Below are 14,018 nucleotides of genomic sequence, written 5' to 3'. Positions count from 1 at the left end.
GAGTTTAGGGAGAGTACCGTGCTTGAGGGATAAATATAGGCATCATTAATATAAGACTATGACACAAGATCACCAATGGAGTTCAGAGACAGAAGGACACGGAGGACAAAACCTTGGAACACTGAAACATTGTCCCTCAGGGAAGATGAAGGAAGGCTGGGAGGAAAAATTGTTGTTGTTAAGTACTGTCAAAGGTTCCAACTCATAGCAATCCTGCATAGGGTTTCTGGGGTATTAAATCTTTGAGGAGCAGAAAACCTCATCTTTCTCATATGAAGTGGCTGGTGGGCTCGAACTGCCAACCTTGTGCTTCACAGCCCAGTACTTACGGAGCCACCACACTCCTGGAAAGAAGACTAGAAATGAGGAAAACTAGAATTTGTGAAAGCAGGTTGACAAGTAAAGAAAGTAGTACATGAGAGGAAGTGAATCATCAAATGTGTCTACAGTCGATGGCAAGTCAATTAAGACTAAGCCTGAGAACTAACAAGCAGATCAAGCAACACAGAGGCCACCAGTGATGGGGAAAGAGCTGTTTCTGGGGAATGGTGGAGACAATTGTTGTTGTTAAGTTCTGTGGCATCAATTCTGACATATAGCAACCCTGGATAGGGCTTCTGAGGAGTGGCTGATGGGTTTGAACTGTTGATGTTGTGGTTAGTAGTCAAATGCCTATTCTATAGTGTCACACACCAGGACTCCAGTTGAGGCAAGGGATTAGTAGAATATATTTAAGGAAATCTTTAAGGTGAGACATTGGAACTAGAACACAGATCTCAGTTTAGCTTTAGAGAGAAAAGAAGATAGGAAGTAATTTGAAGGTAGTAGAGATGTAGGTGGAGTTAGAAGCAGTCAGGTTTCCAGTGTAGATATTCAGAATTTCCAGAAGGACTGATGAACAGATCTTCATATGCTCTGTTGTCTCATTTTCTAATTATCTTACCAATTATAAGCATTAGCACTATTATTGTGTCCCCCTTAAAATTTGTGGGACTGAATTGTGCCCCCCTTAAAACTTGTATTGCAAATCCAAACTTCTACTCCTGTGGTTTGGAGTCCTGGTGGGACAAGGTAGGATAAGCACTGGTCTGCTAATGGTAAGGTTGGCATTTCAAACCCAGCAGTGACTCCTTGGAAACACTATAAAGGGTATCTATGAGATGGAACTGACTCCAAAGCACTAAACAACAACATGCTTGTGCTTATAATGGTGTAGTAAGGGAGAAACCTCACTACACCAGGAAAGAAGAGTTTGGAATGAGTTGTCTTAGTTATATTCATGAGGAAGAATTCATGTAGGCTATGATTTGAGTCAATTACTTTTTGGAGAGAGCTCCAAAAAGATTCCCCTGCCATTAAGTTGACTCTAACACAGTAACCCTATATTGGGTTTCCAAGACTGAAAATCTTCATGGGAGTAGACAGGCTTATCTTTCTTCCACGAAGCAGTTGATGGGTACAACCACTGATCTTACTTACAATTAGCAATCCAATACAAAACCCACACCACCAACTTGACACATGCAAGAGGTTAAACAATCTAGCAAGGAGGCAGAAATGGGAGAGGATAGATGCCAAGCCACATGGAGATCTCCAAGGAACCAGGGGACAGAGCTGAAGAGACGGGACCTACCCCTAGAGCCAAAAGAGAGAGAAAGCTTGCCCCAAGAGCCAGCACAGTAAATTAATTCTTCTAGCCTTCTAAACTGTTGCAAAATAAATTATTTTTTTTATTAAAACCACCCATTTGTGGTATTTCTGTTAAAGGAGCACTAGGTAACTAAAAATTTGATACTGAGAGGTGGGGGTGCTACTCTAACAAACAGCTAAATTATCTATCATGGATTGAGTTGTGTCCTCCTAAAATATGTATCAACTTGGCTAGACTATGATTCCCAGGATTGTACTGTTGTCCCCCATTTTGTGATATGATGTAATTATCCTCAATATTTTAACAGGTGTCTTGGTGTGTCGCTGTAGAGTAAGCAGTGAACTGCTAACTGCAAAGTCAGTGATTCAAACTGATCAGCTGCTCAGAAACCTCATACAAGGTCTCAAAGAGTCAGAATTGACTTGATGGCACTTAACAACAGGATATGTTCATGAGTCAGGATAAATGTAGGTATACCTTGAGACACAGCCTTACAAGAGGGTGTGACTCTAGTCAAACTCTTGTATATGTAACACCCTTACTCAAGTCACACTCTTAAGTCATATCTTTGCTTCATATATAAAAGGAGAGATGAGGAGCAGAAAGGGGAGGAACCTCACTACACCAAGGAAGAAGAGTTGGAAGTGGAGCGCATCCTTTGACTCTGGGGACCCTGTGCTTAGAACCTCCTAGACCCAGGGGAAGACTGATGCCAACACACATGGGGATCTCTAAGGAATGCAAGGCCCATGGGTGTTGAAAGCAAATAAGGACCTTCCCCCAGAAAGAAAGTGTTCCACTAGAGCTGGCATCCTAAATTCAGACATTTAGCCTCCTAAACTGTGAGAACAAATTTGCTAAAGGCATCCATTTGTGGTATTTCTCTTATAGTTGTTGTTGTTAAGTACCACCAAGTCAGTTCTGACTCAGAGCGACCCTATATAGGGTTTCCAAGGAGCAGCTGGTGAGTTTGAACCACTTATCTTGTGGTTCAAACTGACCTTGTGGTCAGTGCTTTATCCTACATTACCACCACAGGACACTAGATAACCAACACAAATGTAAAAGTGTTTTTGGAATTTGGTATGGGTAGAGGCTAGATGAATTTATGTTGCCTAATAGTAAAAGCTTAAGGACCTCGGTAGCGTAGTGGTTATGAATCAGACTGTGAACCACAAGGTCAGCAGTTCGAAACTACCAGCCATTCCGCGGGAGAAAGATGAGGCTTTCTGCTCCCGTAAAGATTTACAGCCTCGGAAACCCTGTACAGGGTCACTATGAGTCGGAACCGACTCCACGGCACATAACAACAACAATAGTAAAAGCTTAGGACTCCTAGTATGGTGCTGTAGGATAAGCACTGGACTACATTCCACAAGGTCAGCAGTTCAAATTCACCAGCTGCTCCTCAGAAACCCTATGCAGGGTCATTACGAGCCAGAACCAACTCAATGGCATTTAACAACAATAAAAGCTTAGTTGTCTTGAAGAGACTATTAGTAGAATTATGGATATCAAAGGCAGTTCTGATGAGGGCTCAGAAGAAACTAAAGAGAGCTACAGAGAAAGTCTCTATTATCGTAGAAAAGAAATATTCAAGTCAGCAACAGAATGTTGCCAGAACTGTGGATGTTAAATGTGCTTCTGGAAAGCCTGTAAGCCCACCTTCAGCCTGTAACAGATTGGATTTGCTAAAAGGGGAAATATAATTTGCCCAGGAAAATAGGCTTCCTGTTAAGCCTGTATAGATTATTGGCCATTAGATGGTATCCTGACCCTCACTCAGAACCTTCTGAGTTGGGACATTCCCACTTGAAAATATATGCAAACTAAATCAGAGCTTCTAGGAGAACGTAAGATTTTTATTGAAAGAAAGACCTGCAGGAAAAAAGCAGACTGTTTAGCTGTTGGAATATCAAGCAAGCTGTTTGCTTTGGAGACATCAAGGAAAGACAATTCAGCCCATCAGGGAAAACCCTCTTCTAGGACTGAAACTCAAAGGAAACCCATGAGAAGTATAATATGCTCGCTTGTGACCACCTGGGTCTACTTGTGAATGGAAGTGGGGAAAATGCAGCAATGAAGACATTGCAGTACAAAACCCATCAGTGTGGACTGAAAGAGACAGAGATAGAATGAAAAGAAAGAATGCTGTCTGCATCCTAGAATTCTACAGGAAGGAAACAGGCTAAAAGCAGCTACATCTGTTGTCTACAAGAGAAGAAAAGAACCATCTCTGTAGCAGTTTGGTGATCTCTGCAGAACCGCTGGAAGGAGCAAAGGTGAGGTTACAGCCTTTGAGGTTTCTTAAAGTTGAGCCATGGCCTCTTAGGTTTCAGAGAATCAGACCTCACCAACTCAGTTCTGGAGTGTGAGGCTGTCTTCAGTTTGGCTAAGAGGATAGGTTGTTGCCCAAAGCTGAGAGTCAGTGTTGTCATGGTCAAGGAACAGAAATAAGGCCTGAAGTAATCAAGGGAGTAGGGGTATCACTCAGATGGGCAAGGAAGAGAATGGTCAGTCCAGTGGGCCTGGAAGGCAGGGCTAAAGCCCAAAGCAAGGAGTCTTCTGAGAGCACAGCAAACACCCAGTTTGGAGGGCAGGGCCAATATTCAGATAGTCACAGAGAACAGAGGATTATTCCATATCCCTGAGGCTGAATGCAAATTATTCTGCTGGGTTTTGGGCTTGATTGGTGCCTGTTATCCCTTCTTCTCCTCCAATGTCTTCCATTTGTAATGTAAATGTCTATCTTATGCAACCCCAGCACTGTACTGTGGAAGCAGATAACTTGTATCCCAGATCCCACAGGAAAAAAAAAAGGGGGGGCGGTTTCCCAATATGGAATATGCCTAAAGTCTCACCCATATTGTATTCAGATGATCTATAAGATGAGGTTTTAGATTTGGAGCTGATTTAAGACTTTTGATGTGATGGGGTGAATGTGGTTTGCATGTGGCAAGAACATGAATTCCAGGGAGCCAAAGTATGAAATGTATGAATGAACTGTGACTTCCAAACATGTATTGTAAACCTTAACCTCTATGCCTATTATTATAATCTTATTTGGGAATGGGTTGTCTTTGTTATGTTAATGAAAAGGATTAGGGTAGTGTTTATCTTTAAGTAATATCTTTTTTGAGATATGTTGTTACGTGCCCATTTAGTTGGTTCCAATCCATAGCTATCCTGTATAGGGTTTCCAAGGAGTGGCTGGTGAGGTTGAACCACCAACGTTGTGGTTCAAACCGACTTTGCAGTCCAGCACATCAGCCCTCAGCGCCATACCTAGAGGTTAAATAAGCAAGTAGAAAGCAGAAATGAGGTGGGGGTGGGGGGTACAGATGCCATGCTACAAGAATATCTCCAAAGAACCAGGGAATAGAAGCTGAAGAAACCTGGACCATCTCCCAGAACCAAAAGAGAAAGCCTTTCCTTTGAATTGGAGCCCTGGATTGATTCAAAAAGGCCTGATGGTCTATTTCCGAAAATTCAGTCACAGAAAACTTTGTGGAGCACAGTTCTACTCTGACACAAGGGTTTGGTAAAATGAGGTCATTAGAGAAAGTTAAGGGATCTACTAAACTATGAGAAAATTAATTTCTGTTGGTTAATGCCACTCATTTGTAGTTATTTCTGTTATAGCAGCTTTAGATAACTATGACAACCAACTGAACAAAGGGTCCAGTACTTGTTATTGGGTTGTTAAGTGTTTACAAGTCAATTCCGACTCATAGCAACCTTACATAGGATTTCTGAGAAGCGGCTAGTAGGTTTGAATTGCCAGTCTTGCAGTTCAAACCACCCTTTCGGTCCCAGTGGTTCACCCGACAGCGCCACCACCCCAGTGGATATACATTAAATGTTTGCTGAGAGTATGAAATAACACTTCAGATGATTCAATTAGTCTTCACAATAATAATCTGATTTGAAAAAATATATAAGAGGTTATAACATAGAGGTAATATAATTTTTTTGCAATTACATTAACAATATGTTGTTCTTCTAAGTTAATACATTCCTAATGGCATATAGATGATTAGGGTAGATGGTGTTTTTAGTCAGCGAAACTGCTCATAAAACACTGACATGTACTATAGGAGTAAAGATTGTTGCACTTGCCACTACTTACTGTCCCCCTGGCAGAGCAGAGGCCCCAGGGTATAGGTTGCTCCAGAATGCGGTCGGCCAGTGTCTGTCATCATGACCTGAGTGACTGGCAGGTGCTCCTTTTGGGAAAGGACTACTGTGTCACTGGCCCTGGAAAACAGCAACAACTACCTTAACATCATTCTGAGTACCACTTAGATAAATAACTAACAATCTTATTGCAGTTCAAGAGGTCTTAAACTAAATTCACAAATACAAATAGGGAAATTGAACTGCTCATGTGAAAATTTACACACATAGTAACATATTTAATGAGATCATTTGAAAACAGATACTCCGATTCATAAACAGGGTTATGGGTCCAGGCAGGACATTACATTTTTAACTTGATTAAGCAACCAACTGTACTTTTAAATTTAGCCACTGTCTAGTACTTAAATACAAAATTTCCAAATACTAGTATTAAGTATGAGCAAGAAAAACCAACTAACTGATAATGTTTAGGTTTTTGGATTTTTATCATTAAATATTTAGAAATTCTTATTGGGGTTACTCGTTGACATTTCATACATTTAAAAACAAAATCCTGATTAAAAACCAAGATGAAAGCATGATACAATGCACTCTTAAAATTCATAAATGGGTGAATGCCTAAAAAGTGTGTTCTCAAGGCCTGCCACCATCCATCACTGGACAAACACGGCATGTCTTAATGACAAGTCCCTGCGTGTTGGCAATGTGGACATAAAAAACATCACTGGTATCATTAGAAAACCTAGTGAATATTATAAATAATAATATCATCCCATAAGCCAATATGTGGGGTAACATTAATACGTATGGTTCTCGTATAGACTGGAGTTAAGATTTCCTATTTCCTCTCTGGGTCAAGTACAAGGATTTATCTATATTTTGCAACATGTTCAGATTTTTTTTAAATTGCGCACCTCAATTAAATATGTATTTTTAATTTCTGGAGAAGTAACAGCTTAGCTTACCTAGTTTATCTTTCTGAAGCCCTATATCAGTGTGGAGTCCTGGTTAAAAGCGCCAGACTGCAAAGCCATTTGAACTGCAAGGTCGGCAGTTCAAGCTCACCCGCAGCTCCTCAGCAACCCTCTACAGGGTCTCTATGGGTCAGAACCGACTCAATGGCACTTAACAACAACAACAACATATCAGTGTAGAACCAAGTAAGTTTTAATTCCTAACTATTCCACAGCTGTCATTCAATCCTGTGTATACAGGTCAAATCTTTTGAAATTGTTACTTTTGTAAATAAAGAAATCAGCAATTTCATATGGTTCAAAGTAAAAGCTAAGCAAAAGTCTTAACAACTGAATTATTTACTTATTACAATTTTATTTAGATATCAAAAGATTCCTTTAAAGTTTAACAGTTAAAATTATGCTATTTGAAAGAAGGTAGAATCTCCACTGAGTAGTATCCAATCTGTCTAGGCAGAGCTGAAGAAATGAAATGCGGATAGGTCTCTTGTGATACAATAGTGAATAACTGTTATCAGGACTGATTGTGAGGGTTGGAAATGTAAAGGAAGATATTTTGTAGCAAAAGGAGGGGAGTGATTGACTTTGCAGTCTAGGAGCAGAGGTCCCTGGGACCATCAAGGGAGAAGAGCAGAGAGCTGGACCCTACCCAGAGAAGCAGTGATGCCTGAGATGGAGGCAGAGATGATGACGTGGAGAGATGGAGCAGTTGGGGACTTACACAGAGAGGGAAAGGAGCTATGTGCTATGAGCAGGCTTGTAGTGCATACCGTTTGGTTGGTTGATGATGCATGGAGGGGATTGTAACCATGGCAATGAAATGATATATGATAAGATGAACGTAAAACTAATGTTCTTCCATGTAAACTATCACATAATTCACAATAAAACATTTTTTAAAAATGTATGCTATTTAAGAGTTTTACCCTGTCTGAAGTTTATTTTAAATGTGGGGATGGCCCACCAAACTATTCCCTGATGCTGAGTATCAGCCTACTTTTAAACACCACATATAACTGTTTGAATTGCTGTGAGTGCTATGTTGGTAGGATAGTCTATAAAGGAAAACTGTAACTGGATTAGTTATTCTTTGAGGATCCTTGAATTTTAAAGAACCATTTAAGCTGCATTTTAATTTTGTCTTTTGCACTGAGAGTGCATGCAGAGTCCTGAACATACATAACATCATGAGGCATGATGTGTGGATTAAGACAGATGATGTAATAGATTCATATTCCTTGGTTGCTTACGAAGTACACTCAATGTGAGGGAATTTTTAACAATTCTTGTGTAAATACTCCAACTATCCATGCATTTATGCAGGTGTTTGCCATTTTGCCATAGTCACCCCATAATCTCAATTTTCTTTTGTTTCTTCATTTTTCCACATTTACATCTAGGCATGACAATGCCTCACAACAATTTTAAACATTCAGTAAAAGGGCTTCCAAACCTTCAATATTGTTTTGGGTTTTTTTTTAAAGTTCCCAATGCTGTGGAAATTTTTCCTAACTACTGTTTTCAGTGGACTCTTGAGGCACCACATAGCCTTAACTACTTTGGGTTGTTGTGAAAGCTAGAGGGGAAATTTTTTGATCAATCATCACATTTAGCAATTGTCTGGGCAAAAGATGGGTTAGTAACAGCATAAACACCATCATCCTGAAGTAACATATTTGGAATACTTACTTGTACTTAGTTTCACAGTCCTATTTGTTCATCCCTTTAGCAAACTCATCCTGTATTAACTACTATGATCTTATATAACAGTGATGTTTGGTAGGGCTAATCTTTCCAGTTTGCTTTTCATCTTCAGACTTGTTTTAGTTTGCTATGCACCAATGATTTTCCATGTAAACTTTGAAATCATCTTGTCATCATTCATAAAATATCCAGAGTATTTAGCATTTGTTTAGGATTAAATTGAAGCTACAAATGTATTTGGGGAAGAGATACCCTTGAATTACTGTTGTTGTTAAGTACTGTCTAGTAGGTTCCAACTCATAGCGACCTGCATAGGGTTTCTGAGGAACAGCTGTTGAGTTTGAACTGCTGACCTTATCCTACAGTGCCACCCTTGAATTATGTATAGGAAAATTAAGTAAGTCAAAAGTATAGCTGCAAAATCATTGTTGTTATTGTTAGGTGCCATCAAGTCGTTACTGACTCATATGGACCCTATGCACAACAGAATTAAACAGTCCAGTCCTGTACTATGTTGCAGCCAATTGTTGCTGCCACTGTGCCAATCCATCTCATTGGTGATCTTCTTTTCCTCTGACCCTCCACTGTACAAAATATGTATTCTTTTCCAGGGACTGGTCCTTCTTGATAATATGCCCGAAATATGAGAGATGAAGTCTGAACTTACTGGTGTCCAAGGAGCACTCTGGCTGTACTTCTAACACAGAGTGGTTTGTTCTTTTGGCAGTTGATGGTACTTTTAATATTCTCCTCCAACCCCATAACTCAAATGCATTGATTCTTCTACAGTCTTCCTTATCCACTGTCAACTTTCACTTGCATATGAAGTTATTGAAAATACCATGGCTTGGGTCAGGAGCACCTTTAGTCTTCATGCTGACATCTCTGCTCTTCAACACTTTAAAGAGGTCTTGTGCAATATGTTGTTTGATTTCTTAACTGCTGCTTACATGATTGTTGATGGTTGATCTGAGCAAAATGAAGTCTTTGAAAACTTCCATTTTTTTTTTCATTTATATGGATATTTTTATTGGTCCAGTGGTGAGGATTTTAATTTTGTTGACATGGAAGTTAAAACCATAGCAAAGGCTGTGGTCTATGATCTTCATTAGTTAAGTATTTTAAGTCATCTTCACTTTCAGGAAAGCAAGATTGTATCCTCTGCATATCACAGATTGAGTCTTCCTCCAATGATGCCACGTTCTTCATATAATCCAGCTTCTCAGATTATGTGCTCAGCATACAGATTGAATAAATATGGTGAAAGAATACAACCCTGGTACACAATTTCCTAATTTTAAACCATTCAGTACTCCCTTATTCTGTTTGAACAACTGCCTCTTGGTCTATGTACAGGTCACTCATAAGCACAATTAAGTGCTTATACTCATTTATACAAAATTATTATATCCAATAAAGTGTTTAATATTTATTCCCTGCACTGTTGTCCATAGATTGTCATGATCCACACAGTCTAAAGTCTTTGCATAGTCAGTAAAGCACAGGTAAACATCGTTCTGGTATTCTCTGCTTTTAACCAAGATCCATCTGATGTCAGCAATGACATCCCTGGTTTCACATCCTTGTCTGAATCCAGCATACACATCTGGAAGCTCCTTGTCAATGTACAGCCATGTTCTAATTATTTTTTAGCAAAAAGTTTACTTGCATGTTATATTGATGATACTGTCCAATGATTTCTACATTCTGTTGGGTAACCTCTCTTGGAATGGGAAAAAATATGTATCTCTTCTAGTTAGTTGGCCAGGTAGCTAGCTACCTTCCAAATTTGTTCACATAGATGAGTGAGTGCCTCCAAGGCTTCCTCAGTGTGTTGAAAGATTTCAATTTTTATCCCATTAATTCCTGGAACCTTGTTCTTTGCCAATTCCTTCAAAGCACCTTGCACTTCTTCCTTCAGTACCATTGGCTCTTGATCATATGCTACCTCTTGAAATGGTTGGACAGCAACCATTTCTTCTTGGTACAGTGACTCTGTGTACCAAAATCATAGAAACCTTTATTAGACAAAAATATCAAAATGGGAAACAACTATTTCTCAACATATTCTTGGTCTATATACTTCTGAGGAGTCCAGGTGTGACACTGTAGGACTGCTAACCACAAGGTGGGTGGTTCAAACCCACCAGTTGCTCCTCAGAAAACCCTACACAGGGTTGCTGAGTCAGAATCCACTTAATGGCACTTAACAACAACATGTAATTCTGAAGTAGGTGTTTTCATTTCTCTAACCATTCCCTGAAGGATTCTGTGTGCTTCGGTTTACACCATGTCAAAATGTGATGCAGCAGCTTTGGCAACCTCCAAGGACTCAAGTTATTTTCCTTTTAAATGCTCTTTGAGTTTAGGGAACAAAAAGAAGTCTAAAAGGTAGAGATCAAGGTTGTAGGGTAGACAGAGTAGGGTTTCCCAACAAAATATTGATAGGACAGCCCTTGCTACCCTCAAAGAATGAGCAAATGCATTGTCTTGATGGGGGAAAAAAAAATTCCTTGGCCCAACTTTCTTGGTCTTTTTTCCAATGCAGTTTTCAGTTTTCTTAACATTTATTCATAATAAGTAGCCACAATTATCCTGTGTCCTTCAAGAAAATCTATCAAGATAACTCCTTTGGGGCCCCCACGTACAGTTACTATAGCTTTCTGAACTACTTGAATTTCACTGGTCCAACAGATCCCCTTGCAAGCCCTTGTTACGATTCGGCCTTATTTTTTTTTTTTTTTTAAGACACCATAAACAGAGTTGCTAAGTACTGTCATGTAAGTTGACTCATAGCAACCCTGTCTGAGGAGTGGCGGGTGGGTTTGAACCACTGACCTTACAGTTCAAACTGACCTTGTGGTGCAGTGCTTAACCTACAGTGCCATATCAAGGAATAAGACAAGGTTATTAATAAAGGAACTTGTCTGCAAGTTAGAGACAAGTTTAAACACATTTTGTTTGGGATAAAGCCATATATGTATGAACTAAAACTTTAGTAGCAACATTTTTATAAATTACTTTCATACTATGTGTTGTTTGTTGTCATTAAGTGCTGTTAAGTCAGTTCCAACTTATAGCAACCCTGTATAAGGTTTCCCAGGAACAGCTGGTAGGTTTTAACCACTGACCTTGTCATTATTAGCAGTCCAGTGCTTATCCTACAGCACCACACCAGGACTCCCATAGTAGTATAGCTCTCTATTTATTTAGTCCTTCTTATAAGAGTTATATGATTTCTGTTCCATAAAAGTCTTGTATACTTTTGTCATATTTATCAAGTGCTTTTGTTCCTTTTACAAGTGGTTACTATATTTTTTAAAATAAATTATTTTATAGGAATTCATTTTTGTTAAGTTGGTAAGATTCTGTAGACTTGCTATCATTAATTATAATACTTCTATATATTCTTGAGTGTTTTTTTTGTAGACAACCATATTGTCTATGAATAATATTATCTTTGTTTTCAATCTTTTGTTTTTGAATTGAGCCAAGAATTTTTTAAAAGTTTATTCATTTCTAATTAATTATGAAGAGGTATAGAAACACTTCTGATTAAGAACAATACTACAGTCTTCAGCATGGATTATATACCCAAACATAAAATAAAACCAAAATTCTCATAATTTGGACCAACAAACAACATCATGGAAAATAGAGAAAAGATGGAGGTTGTCAAGGATTTCAATTTACTTGGATCTACAATCAAGGCCCATGGAACCAGCAGTCACAAAATCAGACACCATATATACTGGGTACATCTGCTGCCAAAGACCTCTTTAAAATGTTAAAAAGCAAATGTGTCACTATGACCCAAGTGAGAGCAATTTCAAGTGCCCCAGATGCATGCAAATGCTAGACAGTGAATACAGGAGACAGAATTGATGCAGTTGAATTAGGAAGTTGGTAAAGAATATTGACTATATCATGGACTATCAGAAGAATGAACAAATCAGTCTTGGGAGAAGTACAACCAGAATACTTATTAGAAGTGAGGATGGCACGACTTCATGTCATATACCTTGAACATTTACTGGGGAGATCAGTCCCTCAAGAAGAACATCATTACTTGGGAAATAATCAATGAAAAAGAAGACGACCCTCAATGATCTGGATTGACACAGTGGCTGCAACAAGAGGCTTATAAATTGTGAGGATGGCACAGGACCAGGCAATGTTTCATTCTGCTGTGCACAGGGTCATTCTGAGTTGGAACTAACTTGATAGAACCTAACAACAAAAATGCATGTAGTTTAATCGGAGAATAATCTGTCAGATACCCATTCTTCTTTACCTTTTTTGTTTTGCTTCATGGAATATTGGGTCACCAGTTTTCATGGTATGGCACTGTAGAATAACTACTGGACTTCTAACCACAAAATGGGTTGTTCAAACCCACCAACTGCTCCTTGGAAACCCTATAAAGGGTTTAAAAGTCAGAACATTCAAAACTGTGCCATGTATGCTTGAGAAAATTATAGTTTTTTATTTTCTGTGTCTATAAGATCAAGTTATTAGTTTTACTTAAAAAATATTATAGGGAGGCAGGGCTTGGTGGTGCATAGGGTAGAGGTGTAGTGAAGTTTCTGTCAGCAATACCACAGAATACCAGATGAAGCGGGTTCAGAGCAGAGCTCCAAAACTCTGAACCACATAGATAAGAATATTTAAAAATTTTGAAGGCTTATAGCTAGTGGAACTTGTAGTAGAAGTAAGAAATCCCATACTTTAGAATCTGCCAGTCTCCGCAGCCCTAAACCAGCAACTTGGGCAAAACCAAACAAGGAGGCCAGGCAGGGGGAGCAAGTAGACACGCTGAGAATTAACAACCGCAGGTACCTCGGAGCAAAGGTGGCAATACTATCTGTTTGGTTTTGCTTTGTTCTGATGTCTTTATTTTTGGTATCTGTTCATTGGCTGTCTGCACACCTCCATTCTGGTGACTAGAGGGGTGCCTGAGCTAATGGACAGCCCCCCTCCCCCAACACTGGAGGGTTCTTCCACTACGCATGAGTACAGATCCTTTCAGCATTTAGAGGCACTTGCCCTTCTTGCTACCTGAGTGCCTGGGAATCGGTTCTGGCTCATAGTTACCCTGTGTAGGATTTTTGAGGCTGTGAATCTTTGCCATATCAGGGGGCCTAGTCTTTCTCCTGTGGAGCAGCTGGTGGTTTTGAGCTTCTGAGCTTGGACTTCCTGGACTTATAAGTAACCACTACACTACAAACTACTTAAAACTGGAACAGCCGGCCCTGAACTCTTTATTAATAGGGAAAAGGCCAGAATGAGGTGAGGAGAGGGAGTGAGTTTAAAACAAAAACAAAAACAAAAAAGGCCAAAAATAAAATCCTGAAGTACAGCATAACAACAAACAGTGGCATCTTGAAATTTATCAGATGGCCTTAAAGGCAAAAAGCTGAAAGAGGACATTAAAGTCATACTCATATTAGGCTACAGATTTCTTTCTTCACTCTCTCCTCTCCTTTTCCAGTTATTATAGATTACAATAGCCAATCGGGTTTTTTGTTTTGTTTTGTTTTGGGGGGGGG

At 39.3% G+C, this 14,018-nt stretch overlaps 1 protein-coding gene across 1 annotated transcript in view; it reads right to left on the bottom strand.

The window, feature by feature from the left end:
• Positions 1–14,018, bottom strand: part of CNTNAP3 (contactin associated protein-like 3) — a 243,023-nt gene that overhangs the window by 75,159 nt on the left and 153,846 nt on the right. Inside the window, exon 13 of the mRNA XM_006877478.1 lies at positions 5,781–5,908. Within this exon, the coding sequence (XP_006877540.1) occupies positions 5,781–5,908 (128 nt within the window). The remainder of the gene's footprint in view (positions 1–5,780; positions 5,909–14,018) is intronic.

This window comes from Chrysochloris asiatica, unplaced genomic scaffold (assembly GCF_000296735.1).
Source record: "Chrysochloris asiatica unplaced genomic scaffold, ChrAsi1.0 scaffold00506, whole genome shotgun sequence".
In the NCBI taxonomy this organism is placed as follows: Eukaryota; Metazoa; Chordata; class Mammalia; order Afrosoricida; family Chrysochloridae; genus Chrysochloris; species Chrysochloris asiatica.
Note: the sequence above shows the minus strand (reverse complement) of the source record. Positions and strands in the feature narration are given on the sequence as shown.